At 44.4% G+C, this 26,219-nt stretch overlaps 1 protein-coding gene across 2 annotated transcripts in view; it reads right to left on the bottom strand.

Annotated features, from left to right (window-relative positions):
• Positions 1–26,219, bottom strand: part of CACNA1E (calcium voltage-gated channel subunit alpha1 E) — a 645,631-nt gene that overhangs the window by 201,080 nt on the left and 418,332 nt on the right. For both annotated transcript variants that reach the window (XM_089910334.1, XM_089910338.1), the window contains 2 exons: positions 1,729–1,832; positions 243–395 (listed from right to left, as the gene is read on the bottom strand). In XM_089910334.1, the coding sequence (XP_089766460.1) occupies positions 243–395; positions 1,729–1,832 (257 nt within the window). The remainder of the gene's footprint in view (positions 1–242; positions 396–1,728; positions 1,833–26,219) is intronic.

Below are 26,219 nucleotides of genomic sequence, written 5' to 3' on the forward strand. Positions count from 1 at the left end.
GAGACCTTCTATTGAAATAAACTATAAACCTAAGAGGTTATTCGCTTTGCGATATCAATGCACAATGGGGATCTTTAGGCTGGTTGTGCCTCATACAGCTGCTGACTAGGAAGTCTCTGGTTCTAATTCTAGGGTTGGGATAGGACATACTTTTCCAACCAGCCTCCAAATGCCCTGAAATTACCCCGATGACCAGAGGAGAGAGGAAGGAAGCAGCAGACGTCAGAAAATAGTGACCCTACCTGAATTGTTCATGAAGCAAGCTCGGTGCAACTTCCCACTGTAGAACTCCAAGCCAATGATCGCAAACATCAGGATGGCAAAGAAGAGCAGAAGGCCAATCTGCAGAAGAGGCACCATGGCCTTCATGATGGACTTCAACACAATCTGCAGGCCTACAAGGAAAGCAAGAGAATGATAAATGGAGCCCTCGCTTAGCACCACCCGATACGGCAGGCTGACTTCTTACTGGGAGAAGAGGGGTAAGTCTTTGAGGGAAAAGAACCATTGATCCTGAAATGATAAAGCATTTCACGAAGGGATAACCAGGATAAGTCAAGCCAAAGACGGCCATCACCCCCTCCCCTAGGGATCAATCCCTACTTCTTCCTCACCATTCACTGATCATTTACATGCCTATCACCCTTCCCTTATTCACTGCACCCATGCTGTCTTCTGGATTCCTCCTATAGATGAAACTTATTAGAATACGCTTCTTTCCTAAAGGGAATTAGGCCCAGCCCTGCTAGGCTATAAGTCTGTAAGAACAAGGAAAAAGTTCATCTTCCCCACAACTCAATCTCAGACCCAGCTCTCCCACCCACTGTTGGGGAAGCAGAATTAGTACAACCACTGTTCATGAAACACCATATCCTTTGACCCAGAAATTGTCCTTTTAGGATTCTAGCCTAAGAAAATAATCAGAGATTTGAATAATATTTAAGTAAAAAGATGTTTGTTGCAGCACTATTTCTAGTTAGAAAAAGAAAACTGGAAATAACCTAAATGAATAGCAACACAGAAATGACTACCCAAGTCAGGGACCGTATAAGACAGACTATATAATACAGGTTTAAAAATCATATTTCTGAAGAATTTTTTTTTTTTTTTTTTTTTTTTTTGGCGGTATGCGGGCCTCTCACTGTCGTGGCCTCTCCCGTTGCGGAGCACAGGCTCCGGACGCGCAGGCTCAGCGGCCATGGCTCACGGGCCCAGCCGCTCCGCGGCATGTGGGATCTTCCCGGACCGGGGCACGAACCCGTGTCCCCTGCATCGGCAGGCGGACTCTCAACCACTGCGCCGCCAGGGAAGCCCTGAAGAATTTTTAACGTCAGGAAAATCAAATGCTTATGATGGGATCCAATACCAAAATTACAGCATGATCCCAATCACATTAAAATGCACAGGAAAAAAATGAATGAAAAAATATGCTAAAATGTTAACAAAAGTTATTTCTGAGTGATAGGATAATGGGTGCTCTTCATTTTCTATTATTTCCTTTACTTTCCCAATTTTTTACAAAGATCTTTCATTATCTTTTAAATATGAAAAAAATCTGCTAAATTTTAAAGTGGAAGATGATGCCAGATTGCTGCAGGTCCTCTACTGCAGGGGCTTCCTCTCAGGAGAAATGATTTCTTGTTTATCCCTAATTCTCTTCGACCCTGGATCTGGTTGAGGACACATCAGTAAAGCTATCAGCAGAGGAGAAAGAAGAAAGGTGCTCACTAGGTATCCCCGACACGAGCTTCAGGGGCCTTAGGACACGCACAGCCCGGAGCGTCCTCAAGTCCACATGTGTGTTGAAGTGGGTTCCCGCAGTGGCCAGGATGCTGCAGATGGAGACACAGAAGGTCAAGGTTACCACAGTCTGCCTTTCTCCCGCTGTTCCATGGGGGAAGCTGGGTTAAAGAAGGATCATCGGCCTGGAAAGCACACAGAGCTGATGCCAGCTGCGTGTGGGCGCACCTGAGCTTGGGTGAATCACCAGTGATTCCGAGTGGAATTAAATTTAGCCGCATCTGGATTTCACTTCGAAAAGGAGGAAAACTGATCATCGCAATGGAATCCTAGCTCCAAATCATTAGTAAAACACAAGGTCCCCAGCATCTGTCTCATCCCTGCCCCGAAACCGTGTCCCCTACCCTCCTCTCTGCCCCTTGCCCATTTCCTTCCCCTCCTTCCAACCTACCAAGGGCCTCATATATTTTATTTTAAAATTTTCTTAGATTCCCCTGTCTCCTATCGCCTTCAGGAAATTTCTCTGGATTAACTGCAGTAAAGGAGTAACTCACTCTTCTTTACCTTGACGCTTAGAATTTTTACCAAACAAAATCAATCACTCCGATGCTTATACTTAGGGAATAACGTCACTGGTCCCCATGCAGTATTTTTATAATCACCCCCAAATTACTGTGTGACCTGGATTTGGTTTCTTTGTTTCCACTTTTCTACTTCCACAGCCATATCCAGGAACACACACACACACACAACAAAAATCCATAACAATCCTATTAGATGGTGTACACCAAGTACCTTGTCTTGAAGAGACAATTTATTTCATATAATCCCATGACACTGCAGGTACTTTGGAGAGACAAAGACACTTAAGTATTTATGACAGGTACAGCAGAAGACTAACAGTCAGAAGAACTGGGTTTCAGTCCTGACTCATGTACTTGTGAACTGGGTGCCTTGAGGCCAGTCAACCTCTATGAGCCACACTACCTTTATCTACAAACTGGGGGAGTACCATGGCCTAGTTACAAAAATAAAACGACATGGAATTGAATGTTATGAGTGTTCTGTAAACTATAACGTGCAAAACAGACATTATATCTAACACAAGTGTTAATAATATTGCCTTTACAACTTTGTCTAATTTTAGTCTTCTTTCTGTAGGGTACTGCTTTTTCTTCCTTACAACTTCCGGGACAATTTCAGCTATGTGGAACTATTGGAGAATGACTCATTCAGAAAACTGAGTTTTCTACATGGTCAAAGGGTGGCAAGAATGATTTATTTCATTTAATTATTTTAAGGGGCTTTGGAGGACTGGGGAGAGGCTGGTTCAGCTGAGGGTAAAAAGGGCCTGGACACATCTCGTGGCTGGCCACGCGAGGTCCCTGCACCATATTTTTGCTTCTCTCTTTGACATTAGCTTTACTTTTCTTCTCTTTCCCATGTCATCAACGCTGTTTCTCTGACATTTGACATTCAAGATACCTTGAAGTCCCTTTAATACGTGAACAAAACGTTTATGCTCTATTATTTCTAGAAAGCAGATACAGGATCAACAGAGATAAATTACGCAGACCCAGATTATAATCACGAGCAGTAACTTTGATACAAGCAGCAGTGCTGGCCAACAGCCAAGTGGGCTGTTTTATGTGGTAGTGGCTTCCCGACATTCGAAGTATTCAAGGACAGACAGAAGAACTCTCTTTTACGAAGGTAAGAGGGTTCCAACACTGGGTTGAAGGTTATTTAAATGACCAATAGAGATTTCTTTCAACTTTAAGATTCTATAATTCTATATGGATCCAATCTCAAAATCAGAACCAGAAAGAAAGTTTAGTCTCATAAAGCATCTCAGGAGCTAGGTTTTCCCTGTCTCTCCCAACCCAAACTTCCATCCTCTCATCTTAAAAGGAGGGAATTCAGGAGACACTGCTTTTGACTCTATCTTCCAAGGCCAAAGAGTAACATTAGGGAGGGGAGTGATGTAATTTCTAGTAAGTAGGAAAAAACTGAAGAGAAGAGAGAACAAGGAGAAACATGGAAAATAGGAGTGAAAAACAGGACAGCAATAGAAAAAAAAAAAAACAAAGGAAAAAAGAGAGAGAGAAAGAGAAGCTTCAAGGATAGGTATAGTGGTAGAGAAGCAGAACCCCAGGAAAATGGTGTCATTGCTCCCCTGATTCCACTAACAAGGGAAGGAGACTGCACTCAGTCTTCGGAGGGGCATGCATGGAGGCTGCTTTCCCTCTGGTTCGCTGTCTTACAAACACAGTGGATAGAATCTGCCCCGTTCAGAAACCAGAGTTCTGTTTCCTAGGATACCCAGATACATGTGAGATGCTCTTTCATATCATAAGAAGGGCCATTGAAAATGAAAATCTCCTCCCCAGCCCAGAGATGAACAAGGTACATTTCGGAACACGGAGGTGGGAGGCCAAGGACGACATTAAAGGGCAAGAAGGTGCAGGTATAGAGAGAAAAAAAAAGCAGCAGAGGGAAAGGAGAATGAGAGGATGGGCAGTGAGCAAAGGAAATGTGGAGATGAAAGCAATAAGGGAAATAAGAAGAAGTGAAAGCTGGTGGAGAAGCAAATGTCAGAGAAACAGGGATGATGACATGGGAAAGAGAAGAAAAGTAAAGTTAACGTCAGAGAAGCAAAAATATGGTGCAGGGGCCTCGTGTGGCCAGCCATGAGATGTGTCCAGGCCGTTTGTACCCTCAGCTGAACCAAGCTCTCCCCAGTCCTCCAAAGCCCCATCACACTTCAGGCAGGGCCTGTGGCCCTGTGCCCTCAGAATTTTCTTCTCTTTCATCCAGTGCAGGAGGGCTGTCAACTGAATCTCTGGCTGCTGCACATTGGCCACTGGCTACCTGCTAGTATTCAAATCGTCTTTGAGGGCAGGAATCACAATGTGGCTCCCCAATCCACCTGTCAGAAACAGGAGCAATGGGATCCTCAGAGGAAAAGATCATTAAGGAAAAGGGCCCTATTCTGAGCTCCCATAAAATTCTGTGCCCACCGCCATCACTGCCCTTACCACATCCCAAAGGAAGTCTCTGTGTTCTCATCTGTCTACCCTCTGAGATCCAGAGCATCTCACCTGGAGACGCCGTCTTCCTCATCTCGACAGGCCCCACACCTAGCCCAGGGTCTGGCAAGTAAAAGGTGCTCAATAAATGCTCGAAACTGCACTGATGAAAGTAATAAACGTGTTGAGGCAGAGACCAAATGGACAGACATACTGCAGAAACCCTAGAGCTGATCAATGAAAAGATCCGGGTAGCACAGCTGATTTCCTACCCAAACGCGCGCCTGTGTGAGCATACAGGAGTGCACTGGAAATCTGGCCTCGAGCACTGTAGGGTCTAATGAGGATCTTCTGATGTACCGCTAAGACTCCTGCTCTCAAACAGATCCCACAGGACAGGATCTGCCCAGCCCTCAGTGGGAGAGTTAGGGAGGGAGGGAGGAAGGAGGAAGACTCAAAATTCAAAGACTTGCCTCCTAGCAAAACCCAAGTACTGAAGAGTACCCAGCTCAGCAGAGCTCCAAGCCTTGTCTGGAGCAGGCCTGCGCGAGAGGCTCTGGGAAAATGAACCAGAGGAAAAGACCCTGGCCCTCAGTCTAGTGGAAGGAGACAGACACGGAAATGAAATGATTATAATTCACCATGAAGAGTGTCAGAACAGAGGTGTTTACAAAGTGCTGTGAGAATGGGAAACACTGCAGTGGACAAATCCAGGGCTTACTACCCGCTAGCATTTATATGTTATCTCATTAAATCCTCCAAAATATCCTGATATTACTATCGACTCCACTTCATAGGGGAGGCAACTGAAGCTCAGAACAAAATTAAATTGCTAATAAACGGCAAGAACAGGCATTAAAGTTAGTTTTCCTGTGAGATCAATGCCCTCTCTGCCATGATGCCGGGCAGCGTCTTCTCGGTCCCAGGCAGCTCCACTGTTCCTTAGTCCAGTGAGTTGCTAAAAATACCAAGGTTGCAGAGTGTGGTCGCCAAACGAGCCAGGGAACTTGGCTTCCTTCATTCCAAGGCCACAAACTGCTAACTCCTACAGACTTGACAGCAGTCACTCTCGGAACCAGCAGGGTATGAGGCCCCTCGCACCCCAGGTGGTGACCGCCACAGTATCTACATATACACACAGGAAGGGACACGTGCACCACAAGGTCAGAGCGAGGCCACTGCGGAGGAGTTCAGTTCTGAGTTAATAAAAGCTAAGCTCTCCGCCGTCCCAAGAGGCATACGCATGTGCTCTTCAGGAGTGAAGGCTGTGTTCTGCGTTCCTTTTGTCACCATGAGCACAGAGCCTGGTGGAGAGCTCTGGACACAGAGGGGGGTCTTAATTACTACTTTATCCCCCAAGCAGAGGACAATCGGACAGCAAACAAACTTCTGACCAGCACCAGCACAGAGACTGTGTTCTGCAGGCTGTGAATGTTCAAAAAGTGTTTCCTGATGGATGTCAGGGCTCAGCCCTGCCTCTATCGTTTTTGCTTGTAGGTGTCAGCAGGTAAGAAGAGAGTGGAGGCTGATATGATTCTGAGGGTGTGGCCTGACCATCACAAAGTGGCACAGCACAGCAGACGATGGGAGTGATGCTCTGGGCAATTATAACCGAAGGTCTCTTCCCAAGTCGTCACTCAAAGAATTCTTCAACGCTGTATTCCTTTTGACCTTGGGGTTCTGCCATAACCTCCTTGTCGATCCAGATCTAACAGTCTCTTTGCACACATGTATTTCACTATACACTCCCATGGCTGAAGGTGCCCGGAAGCACTGTACAAATATTACACTAAAAATGATTCGTTGCTTATCTGAAATTCAAACTTAACTAGGCATCTCATATTCTAATCAGCTAAATCTGGCAACTCTACTTCAGTGGTGACCAGAAATGACCAAGTAAAGAGCCTCCCTCTCAGTGGTTGCCCCAGCCCTAAATGAACATTCAAGTTGTCTTCTGAGAAGAGGCACAAGCCCAGGACTGTTAGCATCAGGCCTAGAATTCCCTCCTGAGCTCCAGAAATCACCTGTTTTGTCTCTGACCAGATAAATCCCCAGGGAGAACCTCATTAGCATTTGAAAGCCAAGTTCTGGATATCTGTGCAAAAAGACAGATTAACAGTAGCAAAAGGTGTTAGGTATCTATCCAGCCCATGTTATGCGGAGACCCAGAGGAGGCAGGAAGGCACCTAATTCAAGTTGGATTCCAACCCAGAGTTGAGTCAGGATATCATTTCCCTGGGTAGTCAACAGAAATGAGTTGCTGTGTTCACTTAAAACTGTTCCCTGGGAGGTTGACTCCTTCATCTCTTTTACTATTTTATCTCCAATGAGGCACCAAAGTCCATCATATCTTTCCTCTACTGCATCTCTTAGATTTACCTGTTACTCTCCGGCCTCGCTCTTGCCTGGAATGCCCTTCTTATGCCATCTCTCTCCTGCCTCAATAATAGGATCCAGACTTCAGGGCCTGTCCTTGAAAACAGGTCCACAATCAAGAGAGACTTGAACTAGGATTCTGAGAAAGTAGTTGAGCCCATGCTCTCCAGTCATACTGGCTGGTTTTAAATACCAGTTCCATCACTCACACGAGCTGTCTGGCCTTATGCAATTGTCTCTCTGAGCTATAGTTTTCTTATCTGTAAAATGGGGACAGTGCTTCCCTAAGAGGGTTGATGTTGTTTAAAAGAGGTTGCTTGTAAAGTTCTTCACACAGCGCTGATTTACCACGTAGGGTTCCTGGTTGAAAACAACAGAAACTAATTTTAGCCTTCTTAAGCAAACAAACCCAAAAAAAAGTATATTGAGAAGATATCAGGATCTCACAGAACTGAAGGTATATTGGAAGACCAGGCTGGGAAAACAGAAAAGCAGGAATCTTCGTGTAGTTGGCTGAATAATGCTCCCTGAAGATACCCAGGTCCTAATCCCTGGAACCTGTGAATGTTACCTAATATGGCAAAAAGAGGTTTTGCAGATGTGATTAAGGATTTTGAGATGGGGAAATTATTCTGGATTATCTAAGTAGGCCCTGAAAGCAATCACAAGTGCCCTTATGGGAGGGAGGCACAGGAAGACTTGACTAGAAAGAAGGCAATATGGTGAGTGAAGTAAGATGCTATGCTGCTGGCTTTGATAGATGGAAGGAGGGCCCACCAGTCAAAGAGCACCGGACATACAGCTCTAGAAGCTCAGAAAGACAAAGGAATGAATTCTCTCCTAAAGCCTCTGGTGGGAGCACAGCCCTACTGACACCTTGATTTTGGCCCAGGAAAATGGATTTAGGATTTCTGACCTCTGGAACTGTAAGAAAATTAATTTTCTTTAAGCCACCAAGTTTGCAGTAATTTGTTACAGCAGCAACAGGAAACTAATACACTTGGCAAAGGTCAGAGAATCCAGGACATCTGATTCTTAGGCCACTGTGGATATTCTTAGGAATATATCTGCCAATGAAAACTCATGTCAGAATGTCACTAGCTTAACAGTCATGTGGAAAAAAGCCATGTGGTTGAGCTTAAGTCACATGTCCCCTTATACCACATCTGGCTGCACTGGGACAGTCCTCCACCACTTCCAAGGAGAGCAAGACCCCTAGCAAGAGCACAAACAATAAAAGATTCTCCCAAAAGGGAGATCAGGGACCATGGAGGAAGCGGGATGTAGGATAACTAAAAAAAACAACGTCTATTAAGTAATAAATAGGTGTTGTGGAGGAAAAAGAGAAAGAATATATTTGTTTTCTTATCTATAAAATGAGGTGGTCAGATAGAGAGCCCTCTTGGACCCCTTCACGCTCTCAAACTGTGTGAGTCAAAGCCTACCCACGTGGTGCTACACCCCTGCAGCTCACACCAATCTCCCCTTTCTCTGGCCATCCAGAGGGCTGCACAACATTTAACACTTGATTGCATACTGTTCTTGCATCTTAGAACAAAAGTCTGATCATTAATGATAATTAGCTGGATCCTCATAACTCAGTTCAAAGCCAGCTCCTTGATAGCAGGAACTGCTTTTCACATTTCCATCTACCACGGCCCCTTCCCTAACAATATGCAACAGTGGTGCCCAAGAAATACCCTTGACTCAGGGATAAATGAGTGCTAATACGTCCCCCCATTGAGACGGATTGGCTGGACTTGTCCATGGAGCCGTGAGTGAGCCTGCAGGCACCTGCGCATGTAACTGGACATCCATTTAAACCACACGTGCACATAATGATGATCTCTCAAAAATCTACTGAGTTACACCTTATGTTTGGCTCTCCGTTTCTTTTTAATGAATTACTGAAAGTGTGATTTGATCTGGGAAGCAATTTCTAAACACTTTACTTCATCTACTCAAAACCAAAAATGTCAGTATATATTAAACTGTTTACACGGAGACAAGTCTTCCCTCTCCAACGTTCAGCTTGACCAAAATATACTTGAGGGAAGACAGTGAGGCTGGGAAAGAGACAACAGGGGTCAGGCCCAGCCCAGTCCCCAGTCTCTGGAAGCTGCCTCCTTTTCCTCCCCAGCCCTTATGCTGGGGCCCCTTGATCCCATTCGGGCTTAGCTCCATCCCAGAGCCCAGAACCCATCTACAACCTACTGATACATATTGAGTGTATGCCCTGCAGGAGATGCTGGCATTACAATGGAGAACAAGATGGAGATGGTGGTTGTCCTCATGACACTTAATGAAGAAGACAGGCACTAAATAGATCACAATTATAGGAAGTGGAAGGTCAGAAAAGAAAGGCATATGAGGGAAGTGGAAATAGCACATGAGCGCAAAGGTAAGGTATGAGTGGCCAGAGGAAGCAATGTGGGGAGAACATCCCAGATGCAGGAAAAGGCACGTGCAGAAGGCCCAGAGGCAGAAAGGAGGTTGGCATACTTGAAAAATTCAAACAAGGGCTTTTGTGGCTGGAACCTAGTGGTCCAGGGAAGGATGGAGAGTGGAGAGGCTGCAGAGACGAGAAATAATCTTCCCAGATAACAGAGATATCCTCTGGTCATGCCAACTAAAGAGGCTGGGCCCCTCTCCAGCCCAGAGGGTGCACCTAGATTAGTCTAAGCAAATTGTCTAAGCAAATTAGTCTAAGCAAAAGTCTAAGTCCATTGTCGCGAGTAGTGACTGGTTAAGGAATGGGCAGGGGATGGAACTCAGGCCTTTGGTGTAAGGGAAAACATGCTCTGGGGCTTCAACTGACCCACATTCTTAGAACGGAAAAGCATAAACAGCAATGATTTTCAAAGCTTTTCTGACCACAGCCTATAGTAGAAAACATATTTTACATCATAAGCCAGGGGGCATGTACATATATAATTGTATAATGCTTCATAAAATAATACCTACTCTTTCTATGTGTAATACATTCATATTTTCTCCTCAATTCTTCCTTTCTACCTTTTGTTTAATGCTGGTTGCAACCAACTATATTGCTTTCATGACCCTCTAATGGGGTTTGGCCCACAGTTTGAAAAACCCAGATGTAGAAACCAGCCAATACGTACGCTCATTCTCTCTAAGGAGAGGATGAGATGGACCAACGTGAATTGCTGCTTTAATAGTACCATTCTTGGTGTTTTACCAGAACAGTGAAACAGTCTGCCTTGAAAGGCTTAGTGATTTTCTAAGAACTGCAGACACAGCATTGTAGGAGGGACCCCGTTCCCCCCTATGGTATCTGAAGTAGCATTAGCATCTTGCTGTCCCGGGGAATGGGAAATGTTAAAGAGATCACATACACACACGCTAACTTCAAAATCATCCTGAGGCAGCCACTTGTTTCTGTTTTGTTTTGTTTTGTTTTGGTTTGGTTTTGGGGGGGTTGGTTGTTTTTGTTTGTTTGTTTTGGTATTTGGCTTGGGTCAGAAGAGTGGAGTGTGGACTTTCTTATAAGTCCACAGATAATAAATCATACCCAGAAGCCCTAACATTTCTTAGGAAGATGGGAGGAGGGCAGGGTCAAATTGCCCCTTTCCAATAGAGAGGATCTATTTCCAGGAGGGAACAAGTAGCTCTGTATTTAATAAAGATAAGGCAACACTTTCTGGATTTTAAAATGGGGTTTCTAATTAAGTTTCATAAGAATCTTAGTGGATATGAAGGAGTCCCAAAATATGCCTTTTGATGAGCAGTAAAATCTTAGCCTAAAAATCCTCTCTTTCCTTTCCCACCAAAAGAAAGTTCAATGCAAGTTGATACAGCCACTATGGAGAGCAGTATGGAGGTTCCTTAAAAAACTAAAAATAGAATTACTATACGACCCAGCAATCCCACTACTGCGCATATACCCTGATAAAACCATAATTCAAAAAGACTCATGTACCACAATGTTCATTGCAGCTCTATTTACAATAGCCAGGAGATGGAAGCAACCTAAGTGTCCATCAACAGATGAATGGATAAAGAAGATGTGGCACATATATACAATGGAATATTACTCAGCCATAAAAATAAATGAAATTGAGTGATTTGTAGTGAGGTGGATGGACCTAGAGTCTGTCATACAGAGTGAAGTAAGTCAGAAAGAGAAAAACAAATACCGTATGCTAACACATATATATGGAAGTTAAGAAAAAAAAAGGTCATGAAGAACGTAGGGGTAAGACGGGAATAAAGACACAGACCTACTAGAGAATGGACTTGAGGATATGGGGAGGGGGAAGGGTAAGCTGTGACAAAGTTAGAGAGTGGCATGGACATATATACACTACCAAACGTAAAATAGCTAGCTAGTGGGAAGCAGCTGCATAGCACAGGGAGATCAGCTTGGTGCTTTAGGGATAGGGAGGGGTGGGATAGGGAGGGTGGGAGGTGGGGAGACGCAAGAGGGAAGAGATATGGGAACATATGTACATGTATAACTGATTCACTTTGTTATAAAGCAGAAACTAACATACCATTGTAAAGCAATTATACTCCAATAAAGATGTTAAAAGAAATAAAATAAAAATAAAAAATAAAATGGGTAAAGACAATTTAATAATGAAGTTGGATAATATACATGAAAGAAAAAGAAAAGTTCAACAATCAAACCATGTCACACCAAGGAGAGGAAGTTGTATTGACATTTGAGACCATATGTTTAGGAAGTTGTGCTGTGCATTGTGGGATGTTGAGCAGCATCCCTGGTCTCTACCCACTAGATGCCTATAGCGTTCCCTCCTCCATTACCCCCTCCCCAGGTTATGACAACTAAGGATGTCTCCAGACATCATCAAATGTCCTCTGAGGGCACCCCTGGTTGAGAACTGCTGCCATAAGGGAACCTCTCAGACAGTGATTCCCTCAAGCCGAGCAATAGTCTGACCAAAGGCAATGTGCTTCACAACTAGTCCCCAACCACGCTGGGAGAAGTACACACAGCCTATCTCAGGCAGAAATGAAGAGGTTGCCAGGATGACCCCCAGCCACAAGTCATAATTTTCAGGGACCTCCAGCATTGATGAAAATTCCCTTCTGCTTTCTTCTTTAAACATCCCCTAGGGGATGCATAAAACTGAACCCCACAGTGTCTCCAAAGGAAGACTTAATCCAAAATAAAAGTTTCCCCAAATGATGCAAGGTGAAGAACAAGGAAACGTAAAGGGGGGTTTTAGCTCCTTAACCTCAGTGTAGTGGAAACAAAGGTCAAGTTCCTACCAGTGGTCCCTGGTTTCTTTCTTTCTTCCCTTTCTTCCCTTCCTTCCTTCCTCCCTCCCTCCCTCCTTTTTTTCTTTCTTTCCTTCCTTCCTTCCTTCTTTCTCTCTTTCCTTCCTTCCTTCTTTCTTTCCTCCCTCCCTTTCTTTCCTTCTTTCTTTCTTCCATCCATCCTTCCTTCTTTCTTTCTTTCCTTCCTTCCTTCTTTCTCTTTCCTTCCTTTCTTTTTTCCTTCCTCCCTTTCTTCCTTTTTCTTTCTCTTTCCTTCCTTCCTTCTTTCTTTCCTTCCTCTCTCCCTCCCTTTCTTTCCTTCCTTCTTTCTTCCATCCTTCCTGCCTTCCTTCCTTTCTTTCCTTTTTTTTTTTTTTTTTTGTTTAGAAAGTCCCTGATGATTCACTCAGACACAGCAAAGAGAAATGCCAAGGCAATGGGTAGAAACTCTGTCATTCAGGACCAGGTGATGACTATGATGATAAGAGAAAACTGCCTCAATGTTGTTTCACAGCTTACATAACCCTGTTCCATAGCGATACCATTATCCCCCGTTTTATAAGTGTGAGGATTAAGGCTCACAAAGAGAAATTGGCTAGCCCAAGGTCACTGAGATAGTAAATGGTCAAACTGAGACTCAAACCCAGAAATTTAGATTCCAAATTTGGAGTGATTTCAGTAGCTACAAAAGATAATGGCTAATAGCTACAAATATATCCCAAAGGCACATATATTTGACAAATGCCTTCTCTTGGACAACCAAAGAGCTGCCTCTCTGCAGAGCCTTATGGTGTCCTGTGATTGCAGCTCATATGCACGTTACCAAAACTGTGCTTCAGAGAGTTGGCAAAGAAGAACTGCTGGAGAGGGAAATCCCACATTATAAGAACTCGCTAACATAAATACATGTTCTTTGAGTTGTTTTGCTAGTAGTGGTGAGGGATTTCTGTTGATCTACCACCCACACACTTTCTTTCACCAGGTCTCCTGCAGGACCAGGAACAAGCTTCTGTGAGATGGCTAGCCAGGGAGAGAGCCCAACTGAGGAACAGAACGCAGCTAATTATCCATGTGGGGGCCAAGGCCCTAATGTTAGCCTCGGCAGAAGAATGCACTAGCAAACTCCAATACCAGATTACAGACACCAGCTTTATAGCCCAGCACGGCCCCTACTGAGTGGCCGCCTATGGTTTGTACTGCCTTTCTTCCAAAAACACCACTCTATCCTACAGTTCTTTTCAGAAATGACAATGTTCTTATGTGACATGGCTGGCCAGTTTACAGGTTCAGAGACAGGGAGTGCCCTGGGATGTTTGGACTTAGGACCAGAGTTTGGTTGAACTGTTCTGAAGCAGCTATAAAATAAAATATAAGCCATAAAATAAAAGGCTGTCACTCTCCATGCTTCCTCTCACAGAACAAAGCTGGCTGCAGTGAAAGAGAAAAATAAAGCGGATCCCACAGAGGTAAGAAGAATGAAGGAAGGAATTCTGCTGGAGATGGCACCCTGATCCTACAGTTCCTGAGGCCCTACTCTTCCTAACATTTCTGCAACTTGGTGGTCCTGGGAAACCGGGACCCTGAAAAGCCCCTCTTTGCTTAAACTAGTCCACGTTTAATTTCTGTCACTCACAATGACCTACTCACCTATTCTGTCCAGATAATACCATCTGGATAAGAAACCAAAGTGAAGAACTTGAAATAACTGGCATGGTCAGACAAGAGCTAAGAAAGATTCATGAAAAACAAGGAAAAACTCAGAAACATAACTCTGGCATGGTACCAATATATCAATTAGAGGATGTACAAGCTTTTTTCTTGATGTCACCTTAGCAAGTGGCTTAATTCCTAAGTCTGAAACTTTGGTCTCTCTACAGCTTCAGAAAGACTGAAAAACTACACACATTCATAATCCTGGGGAGAGTCAGAGACCTCTTCTCCAGACATCAAATGCTGATGAGTGCCGGTTAACCCTGGATGGAGGGTTGACTGAAGGGATCCTTAAAAGTAGAAGGAAAAGAAAAGCCTAAGTAATAAAACTCTGCTTTCTCATCGTGTGTTGAGGTAAGGAGCACCGCCCCCCCTTCTTTTTGGATGTCTGGGAAATACCTGGCTGAAAGAATCTGTTTGAGTTTATAAAACATTCTCAAATCAATGACTCTTTGAGACAAATCATGGCTCCATAAATGTTAGAAAAAAATATATCTGTCCATTGTTCCACTTTCCTAGTTCTGCCTACAATGCCTGAGACGCTGACTAGCATGACAGGCATATGCTTTCCATCTTCTAGGATGACAAGTATTAAAAAAAAATACTCAGATAATTTCCCATACTTGCATAGAAGACAAACCTACAATTATGGTGCATGACGAAGAGGCAGCCACAAAGTCGTTCTAAAATATCAACTCTCTGTAGAGCACCCAAATGAACTAGAGCTATTTGTCAAGAAAACAAAGTGTTTTTTACTTTTCAGTCATTAAACCAAAATACATTCCAGTACTTCTGAGTCATATCACATCCCATACCACCTATTTGGAATCCAATAAAGAACAAGCAATTTTAATGATTAAAAAGAATTGCGCTTATATCCAGGAACGCTTTGTTACCCAAATCTATTTGATAGAGTATGTAAGCACAAACAAAGTAAGTGGTTTTAATTGCACTTTCATTGTGAATAAATAAAATGCTGAGTTGTTAAAGGAATCAAGAGGTTGGCTCCTCCAGCTGAAGAACTAAATAGCATGGGCATTTTCTCAGAAAGGAGTTTAAAAGAGCGCCTTTCTCTATTTATAAGGAACAATGGAGTGTGTTCGTTAATAATGGAGTCTAGACGAAGGAACTGCTGCCCCTTGTACAAGTGCTGACACCCAGGGTCCAAATTTAACTCGATGGCATTGCTCTTTCTTTTCAGCTCTGAAGTTATTTTTACCTTGCCAGCTATGCAAATTAACTCATGGCCTCCGAGCATGAAAGAGAGCAGGCTGAGATTGGTTAATATTTTATGAAAAATGAAAATACTGTAAACCACCATTCCTAGCACTGAGCTTCACATACTCTATAACTGACTCTGTGAAGATAGAGCCATGAAAAATTTCTGTGCTATTCTAGCATCAAAACCAGCAAGGCTAGAGATGACTTACAAAAGAATAAAAAGAATGTTTAGTGATTATATGAGAAAGTTCCACAGCATTGTAGTCAAAGAAATTCAAATTAAAACAACATGATAGCCTGTTCTGCCTATCAAATTACCACCACTAGAAAGACAGTAAATTGGTACAACCACTTTGAAAAATTCTTGGACAATGTGTATATAAAGACACTGAAGATGTTCACTCTTTGATCTGGTGGTTTTAGGAAATTATTTTAAGTACAAGCTCCAAATTGAGGGCAAAGTTTTACATATAATGTTGTTCATGGAAGCATTTTTTATGATAGTAAAAAATTTCAAAATTACCCACAACTAAATAATAAGAAAACAAATAACCCAATTAAAAAAATGGTCAAAAGAAGTGAATAGATGCTGCACCAAAGAGAGATGTGGATGGCAAATAAGCACATGAAAAGATGCACCATTATTTTTTTTTTTTACGTCTTTATCGGAGTATAATTGCTTTACAATGGCGTGTTAGTTTCTGCTTTAGAACAAAGTAAATCAGTTATACATATCCATATGTTCCCATATCTCTTCCCTCTTGCGTCTCCCTCCCTCCCACACTCCCTATCCCACCCCTCCAGGCGGTCACAAAGCACCGAGCTGATCTCCCTGTGCACCATTATTAATCACTAGGGAAATGCTAATTAAAACCACAATAGTTATTACTACACCCCTACCAGAAGGCTGAAATAGACATGAAACAAAACAATAAAAAGCCTGACAATAGCAAATGCTGGTAAGACTGTGGAGCAACTGGAACTCTTGTATATTGCTAGCGGGACTACAGAACGGCGCAGCCATTTTGGAAAACAATTTGGCAGCTTCTTAGCGTTAAACATACACTTGCTATACAACCCAGCAGTGAACGGTTACTTATCACAGTTAGATTCATAATTGCCCCAAACTGGAAACATTACAAATGTCCCTCAAATGGTGAATAAACAAATTGTGATACACTCATACAATTGAACACGAGGCAGCAATAAAAAGGAATGCATTTTGGGCATATGCAACAACATGGATGAATCTCAAAAGCATTATGTTAAATGCAAGAAGCAAGAGTGAAAAGATGACATAAGTGATTCCATTTATATGATATTCTGGAAAAGGCAAAACCGTAAGGACACAACAGAGCAGTAATTGCTAGGGGCTGAGGCCGGGGAGAGAGGACGGACAATAAACAGGCTTGAGGGAACTTTCAGAGTGAAAGAAATATTCTGTATCTTGATGGTGGTGGTGGTTAGCTGACCACATACATCTGTCGAAACACACAGAATGGTATCCCTAAAAAGGATGGCTTTCACTATATGTAAATTATACCTCAGTAAACTTGACTTCAAAACGTATCAGACTCCTTAGTGGGTTTTTTTTTAATTGTGGTAAAACATACATAATATGAAATTTACCATCTTAACCATTTTTAAGTGTACAGTTCTGTGTCATTAAGTACATTTACATTGCTGTGCAAACATCACCACCATCCACCCTCAGAACTCTTTTCACCTCATAAAACTGAAACTGTATTCATTAAACACTAAGTCCCCATTCTCTCCTTCCCCCAGCCCCTGCTAACTCCCATGCTATTTTCTGTTTCTACAAATTTGACTACTCCAGGTACCTCAAATAAGCGGAATCACAATATTTGTCCTTTTGTGACCGGCTTACTTCACTCAGCATAATGTCTTCAAGATTCATCTGTGTTTTGCACATATCAGGATTTTCTTTCTTTTTAAAGCCGCATGATATTCCATGGTATGTCTGTATCACATTTTGTTTATCCACTCATCTGTCAACGGACACCTGGGCTGCTTCCACCTTTTGGCAATTGTAAATAATGCTGCTACAGACACTGGTGTACAAATACCTGCTCAAGTCCCTTCTTTCAATTATTTTGGGTATACACCCAGAAGTGGAACTGCTAAGTTATCTAGTGATTCTGTGTTTAATTTTTTGAGGAACCACCATACCATTTTCCACAGGGAGTCTTTAGTGTTATAACAAGAGGGGAATGGTTGAGCAAAGTATAGTGCACTCAGTGAAATAGTATGCAGCCTTTAAAATGCTATTTCTATATTACTTTTAATAATATGGGAAAATTCATCATATAGCCTTAAAGGAAAAAACAGTGTAATTTTAAAGGAAAAATATTTTATGTACAATATAAATTCAACAATGTGCAATGTGTAAGAGCAGAGAAAAGACTGGAAGGAAATACACCCAAATGGGGACCGTGATCATCGTTAGGTGGTGGGAACTACAGGTTACGTATATTTTCTTTATGCTTATCTGTACTTTGCAAATTTTCTTTACTGAGAATGTATTCCTTCTATAATCAGAAAAACATAACTATAAAAAAAAAAGGCAAGGTTGCTTGGAGTATCTCCCTAACCTTCTGAAGTCAGCATCACAGAGAACGACTCACAGGCTTTCACAAAAGCACTCTTCATGGCCCCATCCAGGAGGGCCACTGAACTGGGTGGGGATTTTTACATTCATATCAAGACATGTTTTGATTGATAAATCTGAAAATATGACTAAAATATAACACACGTAAAAAAACTCTCCAATAGTCATTGGATCCTTAACTTAAAACAATCCAACCCTTCTAGTGCCAACACGGACTGGGCAGAGGTGACGTTGTTCCTCACGTCAAATCCTCATCTGAGGCCCTGTGTTCCGCATCCTCAGGGGTCCTGCGCTAGGAGTGCCCCTCTCCTGTTTCTTCCACTCCTTAATCTCTATCTGTTGACACAGCTCTTCCCTGGGTGCTCAAGGTGCCCTTCTTCACCTTACTTCGCTGTCCAGCTTCTGAAGCTGGTCAACATAGCCACTCTACCTCCTCAGCCCACTGCCCTCTGGCCTCTTCCCTCACCACTCTATGAGAGTCATTCTCATTAAAGGTCATCAATGGCCTCTACGCCCCCAAATCCAACATGTACTTGTTGGTATTCTTATTATAGCACTTCCTACATCTGTAGGCTTTGGTGCTCTCTCTTTGAAATTCCTCCTTTTCCTTCTGAGTTACCTTTTTTCCTCTGGCCACTCTTCCTCCTCCACCCTCCTTGAAAAGCAGTGTTTCCCAAGGTTTCATACTTGCACCCTCCCCCCTTTTTTTTCAGTTCAACACATTCTCCCTCAGTGGCCTCAGTGAAACCAGGCTTTTATCACTTAGATACTAATGACCCCACCCCCCCACCCCCAATCCCATCTTTATCTGCAGGGCAGACCTCTCTCCTTGCATCTCCAGTCTCCAGTTGGGCACCTCCACTCTGCAGTCCAACCACCTGCTACAGGGCTTCAGGCCTGCATGCACCCTCCACAGTGCTTTCTCCACATGGCAGAGTGAACTTCCCTAAAGCGTAGATCACATCAACTTGCCTAAAATGCTGTAGCTTCTCCCCACGCTTACAACAACGACTTCCCACGAATCAGGTCCTGCATGATTTGGGCCCTGCCTCTCTCTCACCTCATGTCCCTCCAGTTTCTCCACCACCCTCTGTGATCCAGCCATACCAGTCTCCACTCTGTTTCTCGAACATTCCAGATTTACTTCTGTTTCAAGGGCTTTGCTGGTCCTTTGGTTTGGAACTCTCTTCATTCCACACTTTCACATGGCTGCTTTCTTCTCATCATTCAGGTGTCACCTGAAATATCACCTCTCTGTCTTTCTCTAGATATTGTCTTACAGTAATTCCTGTAGCTTTGTCTCCGTTAATCTCTCTATCCTCACTGCCAATGTCCTCATCACTTTTCACATCACTACCTAGTGGTTTCTCTCTGTCTTGTTGCCCCCTCTTCTCCCACAATCCTATCTCCAGACCATTACTAGAATGATCTTTCTAAAATGCAAGCCTGATATGCAACTTCCCATTTTAAATCCTCCCATACCTCCATGTTGACTTTCAAATAACACCATGATCTAGCCCAGCCTGTTCCCACACCTCCCCCACCCCACCCTCCAATCACCTGAACTAATTATGGTTTCCTACAGGTGTCAGGCTCTCACATGTCAATGCCTCTGCATGTACCTTGCCTTGTCTGGGTATAACCTGCTCCTCCAAAACAATTCCCTCAAAAGTCTGTTCAGCATGAACTTCCTTTAGGAAGTCTTCCCAAATCACCCTTTCCCCCATCTTCTATCTAGTAACTCATTCTTCTTATCTGTCTTCCCTACTAGACTGAGTTCTCTGAGTGCAAGGCCTGTGCCATAGTTCCAGTACAATATGGAATAAAGTATGTCTTAGTCTCTTTGGGCTGCTATGACATACCAGACTGGGTGGCTAAAACAACAGAAATGTATTTCTCAGAGTTCTGGAGGCTGGGAAGTCCAAGATCAAGGTGGTGGCCTATTTGGTATCTGGTGAAACACGTTTCCTGATTCATAGACTACCATTTTTTGCTGTGTCCCCACATGGAGGAAGGGGTTGGGGGAGTTTTCTGGGGCCTCTTCTTATTAGGACACTAATCCCATTAACCAATCACTTCCAAAGTCCCACTTTCAAATATCATCACCTTGGGGATTAGGTTTCAATATATGAATTTGGGGGGGACATGAACATTGCCTATGACAAGGTACCTGGCACACAGTAAGTAGTCAATAAATGTATGTTGCGTGGAAGAGAACTAGATCAACCTCAAGTGGGAAACGATCTTGGAAAACATCAAGCCCAAACCTCAAGCCCCTATATAGTGTTCCTAGGCTAAGATCATTCCAGCCGCTGTTTGGACCCTCACAGGGATGAGAAGCAACGTTCTTCCAAGGCAGCCCACCCCTGACCTTGAGGTTATATAAAGGAACCCCCTCTTAATGGAGCTGCAAGGCTGTCCTTCAAGTGTTCAAAGGCCCGCACTCCTGGTCTTCTCCAGGCTTACATCCTTATTTCTTCTCTCATGTCCTGTAACTTTTCTTCAGGCCAAACCCTAGTTATTCTGGACAATTTTATGTGTAAACACTCCTTTTTGTCACTTGTTTGGGACCTTAAATTCTGGTTACAGAGGACTGGATGGCCTTATCCCCTTCTCAGCAGCCATTTCACTCCCTTAAGGTATCCTGAGTCCTTTCCCACAACCCACTGCTCAACCAGTTCCAAGCCGTCCTCCCCTGAGAGACGGGAGCCATGGATGGTTCTTGACCAGGGGGACAATGTGAGCAAAGCTAGGCTTTGGCAGGTCGTCCAGCAGTGGTTGAAAGAGTGGCCAGAGAGAGGAGAGACGCCTGGGCAGAGGAGCAAGGAGGCTGTGAACTTGGTGACAGTAAGTGGGGTGAAAAGGAAGTTCATTATCTCCATCTTCCCAGAACACTCGGCATGTTGACGGGATGCGTCTACCTCACATGGTTGTCAGCAGAAGGACGATTAAAATGCGCAAAGCTGTCAAAAAGGATTGAGGCAGCCACCGTATGGCAAAGGGTGACCGCAGGAACGTTCGATTTGCTGGTGTAACTTTCCAGAGGGGAAACGAAGGCTCTAGAGAAAAATCAGGAGGTGCTCCTGAGCCAAATACAGAGGCTTCCCACACATCCCTCTCTACTGACACCTGCTCTTTGCACCTCTCAACAACCTCATCACTAGAGGAGCCCACGTGACTGTCAAAGGAAAGCCCTGCTGAAGGCCGACAGGCTGAGCCTTCTGGAGGCCAGGAACCAGGGTCCCAGGGAGGAGAGCTGTGGGAATGCCGACCTCACACTCCCCCTGAGCTGATCCCCGACACCCCCAGCCCTCGCCAGAGCCCCTGCTCCCAGAGCTGGGGGGCAGGGGGTGCCCCGCAGCTCCCATCCTTACACCACGTGATGCCCCTCCCGCTCATCTCACTGTCTCCGACATATTTAAAAGAAAAGCCGTGGGGATGGGGAAGAGGGACTAAAAGTTCTGTGTGAACTGTGAGAAAGGCTGCGAACTCGCAAGTTATCTCTGGTTCTCCCTCCGAAGTCTCGTCTTACACCTCTTGGTAGCAGCAGCCGCGGCAGTGATACTGCACGCATGCCAGTCTCCAGCCCAGTAATTAGGAACGTAGGCCCGTCAGAACTGGAAGCTTTAGCATCTTGTTTCCTCAATATGACCACCCGACTTCTGCCCACCAGCCCCACAATATGGCCTGAGGCCATGCACCCTCCAAGAGAATCCGCAGGAAGTGGATTCGCACTTCAGGGTGACCCCTCTTTGGGGGAGAAGGTCCGGATACTATTATGGGAAGAAGTGCATTCAAAAGACCAGTGTCCGCAGGGCTTCTCTGGGGATGAGCTATCCAGGGGAGACAAACTGCTGACTCCACCCACACGCCGCCCCCCTCCACACCCCATCCCTTCCAGCAGTTTGGATCTGCTGTGATTACGGAGAAAGCCTGATTTTTTTGCCTTTTATATTCTTGCTTAGAGGTGACTATTATGGGGAAACAAGGAAGCAAGTCTCTCTCCCAGAGATACCAACGATATCTGAACGATAATCGATGAGAATGCAATGTCTTGGGAATTTAGTGTTTAGTGCAAACCCTGCATGAAGGTACACCGCACCGCTTCCGCCCCAGAGGGATGAGGTGAGGGGTGTTGATGCCACCCTGCAAGACATCCAGTAAGAAGATGCCCTGGGGCTTCCCTGGTGGCGCAGTGGTTGAGAGTCCGCCTGCCGATGCAGGGGACCTGGGTTCGTGTCCTGGTCCGGGAAGATCCCACATGCCGCAGAGCGGCTGGGTCCGTGAGCCATGGCCACGGGGCCTGCGAGTCCGGAGCCTGTGCTCCGCAACAGGAGAAGCCACAACAGTGAGAGGCCCGCGTACCGCAAAAAAAAAAAGATGCCCTGGAACACTCTAGTATATCCACATTTGAAGCAGAAAATCCACCCTGCATCTTACTCCTGCAGTGCCCTTCACCCATGACAGCAGCTGGAGGCCCAAGCACTCCTACACCACTCCAAAATCATTTGCTCATCTAGGTCCATGTTTCCAACAATCTCAGAACATTTCCATTCTTTTGGACAGGATTTAAAGAGTAAAGATGGGTGGAGCTTTTCTGATGAACTCCTTTCTGGGACTCCTCATAACAAAGCTTAAGAAAGACTGCATGTCATGGCAGAAGCCACAGTTCCCATGAAAAAGATTTCTCCCTTCATTCCTTTGTTCATTACTTCCTGCATGAATGTACGCTGACATTTCATGTGTACCAGGTAGCAGACAATGTGAGGAGCTAGGATGCAATGGCAAGCAAGATGGTCACGAGATCAGGGCTTACAATCTAATGGAGCGCATCTTCCGAGAGCTAAGACCAGGGATGGAACACAGCAGCTCTGCTGAGGTCATGACACCACGTAAGCCCATTCTTCTGCGTCTTAGTTTTCCCAATGAGAAAATGAGGCTGCTGGCCATAGGGGAAAAAAGCTGGTTGCTCTCTGTATGCAGCCCACCTTCCCACAGTAACGCCAGAAGAAACTGCAGGGGTAACCAGATTATTCTGCTGACACGGGGAGGGTGGAAGAATAAAGAAAAAAAAAATAAGAAAATCTATGCATATGGTCCCCTCCTTCTGGGATTAATGTGATTTGCTTCTTTGAGGACTTCTGCCGGTTAGGGACTCCTTGAGTCTGCAACCCCATTTCTTGCACCTCAAGCTAAAACAGTAGGGAAGATGGCTAGCGGGTACCTCTTTCTGGGTCTGGAGACTAATATTCGGCCATACCTCTGTGTGTCTTATAAATATATAAAATAAATAAAAAAGGGTAGGGCAAATTTTGTTAAGAGAAAAGTGAAACCCAGGTAGGAGATAATATAAGAGAGAATCCCTAACCATTTTAGATAATAACAATAGCTCAAATATGTCTGGAACTTTCAAGTTGGAGAAGCATAAACATTCTCCCAACACGAGTATTTCAAAATCCCTAGAAATATTCTGCATAGGATTATTGTCCCCATTTTAAGGATGAGGAGACCAGAGCTCAAGAAGATTGAGTGATCTGCTGTTCGTCCCATAGATAAAAAGCTACAGTAGAACTGGACTTGAACCCAGTCTCCAGCTCCCACGTTCAATGCTCGTTTAGACTCAGCACTGAAAGAACATCCAAACTGCTTGTGAGAAATTGGGGATAAAAACAGAGGCCTTGGGCTTCCCTGGTGGCGCAGTGGTTGGGGGTCTGCCTGCAGATGCAGGGGACGCGGGTTCGTGCCCCGGTCAGGGGGGGGGGGGGTCCCGTGAGCCGCGGGGCAGCTGGGCCCGTGGGCCGTGGCCGCTGAGCCTGCGCGTCCAGAACCTGTGCTCCACGGCGGGAGGGGCCGCAGCGGTGGGAGGCCCGCGTACCACAAAAAAACAAAACAAAACAAAACAAAAACAGAGGCCTTAAAAACCTGAACAAATGTCTTGATTGCCATAGAGAAGATTCTAGAATGGTAACAAGTAAGCTCATTGTTAACCCCGGAGGAATTTAGTAATACACTGGTAAATAGTTTGTGAGCAACGAGAAAGCAAGATGACCAAATAATGCATGGGAAAGCTTAGCTCAGTTCCTAGCAGAGGTGAGGAGGGCTCAGTAAATGTGAGGACTGTTCCTGTCACTATTATCATTGTTTCTTATTACCAGGAATTAGCATGGGATTGCTTGGAACACACTGAACTAAGCTAACCTTGTTTCTTGTTTTTAAAGGGTTATTGGATGAATAAATCAGGAAAATGCTTAGAGTTTGGTATCCCTGTATTTCAGTAAGGCCTCTGACAAAACTTCTTATGCTATCAGAGTTGTGGACAATACCACTGGGTGAGTTGCTGACATCTGAAAAATCTTGCCCAAATTATACCGATCAGTGAATAAAATATGGAGTTCAAATTCTGACTTTGCTACTTAGAGCCTGTGAGACCTTAGGTAACTTACTTAACCTCTCTGTGAGGTTCCATATCCTCATCAGAAAATTATTATTATCATTAAATAATAGCAACCAACTCAGAAGACCACAGAAGGTTGATTAGATGGATGGATAGGTAGACAGATAGATAGATAAGCAGGAAACATTAGCTGTTAATGTAACTATGTTATCAATTTCAACCTATAGGGAGGTCTCTAGAGGTGTGCCACTGAGTTCTATCATCATTATTTCTGTCCATTTCAACATATTCATCAACAGCTTAGATGACAACAGCAAAAAAAAAAAAGTAGAAAACTAGAGGACAATGACAGCTGTTCATATGTAAAAGATCTGAGGATGACAGACAATCAGCCAATGGTGTAATGAGGGGATTAAAACATAAGCCCCGATCGTGTTCACAGATGTGTGGTACCATCCGCAAGTTTGCTACATGGGTCAGACCAGTGGAGTACGATGTTCAGCTCTAGGTGTCATATTTTAAGAGCAATACTGGGAAACATGGCAGATGGGGTAGCACAAGGAGTCTTGTCTTGAAATGTCAGGTGAGAAGAAATTGAGAAAAGCATGAATGTTTTGTTTGGTAGCAAGTGGCTATCGCTTGGATGAAGACTTACACTGCTTTTCTTCTTGGTGTTACTTGAGCCAGTGGATCAAATTAGAAGGGGCCAGATTTTGCCAAGAAAGACAGAAAGACAGACAGAAAGGAGCGGAGGGAGGGAGGGAGGGAGGGAGGATGGGGAGAGGGGTACCTAGGAACTAACAATGGAACGGTGTGCCTTGCCCAGTAGTGAGCTCTTCATCACAGGGAGAGTCCAAGCAGGGGCTTGATGACCAGACATCAGGGATGCTGTTGAAGAGTTTGATGAACTAGATAATCTCAAAGGCCATTTTCAGTTCTCAGAGGCTATAAACGCGCCCCCCTCTGCCCTGCTCAGAGCTCTGTTCCACACACCCCTTCCTCCATCAAAGTCACTGTGGAGCTCCTGATCCCATGAGCACCTGCCAAAATTTGGCCTGTGAGATGCATTTTCAATAGTGACGGATTCAGCTGGCTGAACTTGGCTGGCCTGTCTGGAGACTTCGACACTGCAGCAAGTGACCCTCTGGAATCCCAAATGAATTGTGGAGAGCATCAGAGCCTGGGCTTCAAGCCCCCTGCTCTGGGGACCTCAGCCACACAGGCCAAACGCTGCATCACTACCTCCCCTCAACCGCCCACCATCACCATAGCAACCACAGGGGCTGACTACCTCTCAAGGCATTTCAATTCAGGCAGAGGGAGGCCCAGTTTTTCCTGCAATTTCCCAAAGAGTGAGCCCTAAGGGGATGCAGGGAGGAGGACTGGAGAGGGAGAGTTTCTCCTGTCCTCCCCCAACAGGCTGCCCTGAGGCCACCTTGAGTCATAGCCTGTCATGCATAACTTGACCTTGGCATCCTCTCGCGCTAACCAAGAAACAGGAGAGAAAGCCACGGGGGAATTTCATTATTTTTAGGAGTACAATCACGTAGCAACCTAAACATCCCATTCTTCCCCACCCCTCCAGAAGCCCAAAGAAATAAACAGTGTTGAGGACTCCGGTGTTTGGCTCTGATACAGCATGAGGATGTAATAATAATAATACTTTCTATTTATATAGAAATAAAGCTTGCCTTCCAAGGACCTCAGAGAGTCTTAGTAAAATTAAGGCACTACCAACCCCTTGCACCTGGCCCCCTCTGCCTCTCAGTGCAAACTTCCCAAGGGTGACTTCTCCGCTCTTTCAAGAAAGCCTACACCCAGAATGGACTTTACCTATGGAATCTAAGACATGAAACAATAACAATTCATTCCAGAG

The sequence above is a fragment of the Delphinapterus leucas genome, chromosome 1 (genome assembly GCF_059928025.1).
Source record: "Delphinapterus leucas isolate spDelLeu-1000000601 "Yukka" chromosome 1, BTC_Dleu_Yukka2, whole genome shotgun sequence".
Taxonomy (NCBI): Eukaryota; Metazoa; Chordata; class Mammalia; order Artiodactyla; family Monodontidae; genus Delphinapterus; species Delphinapterus leucas.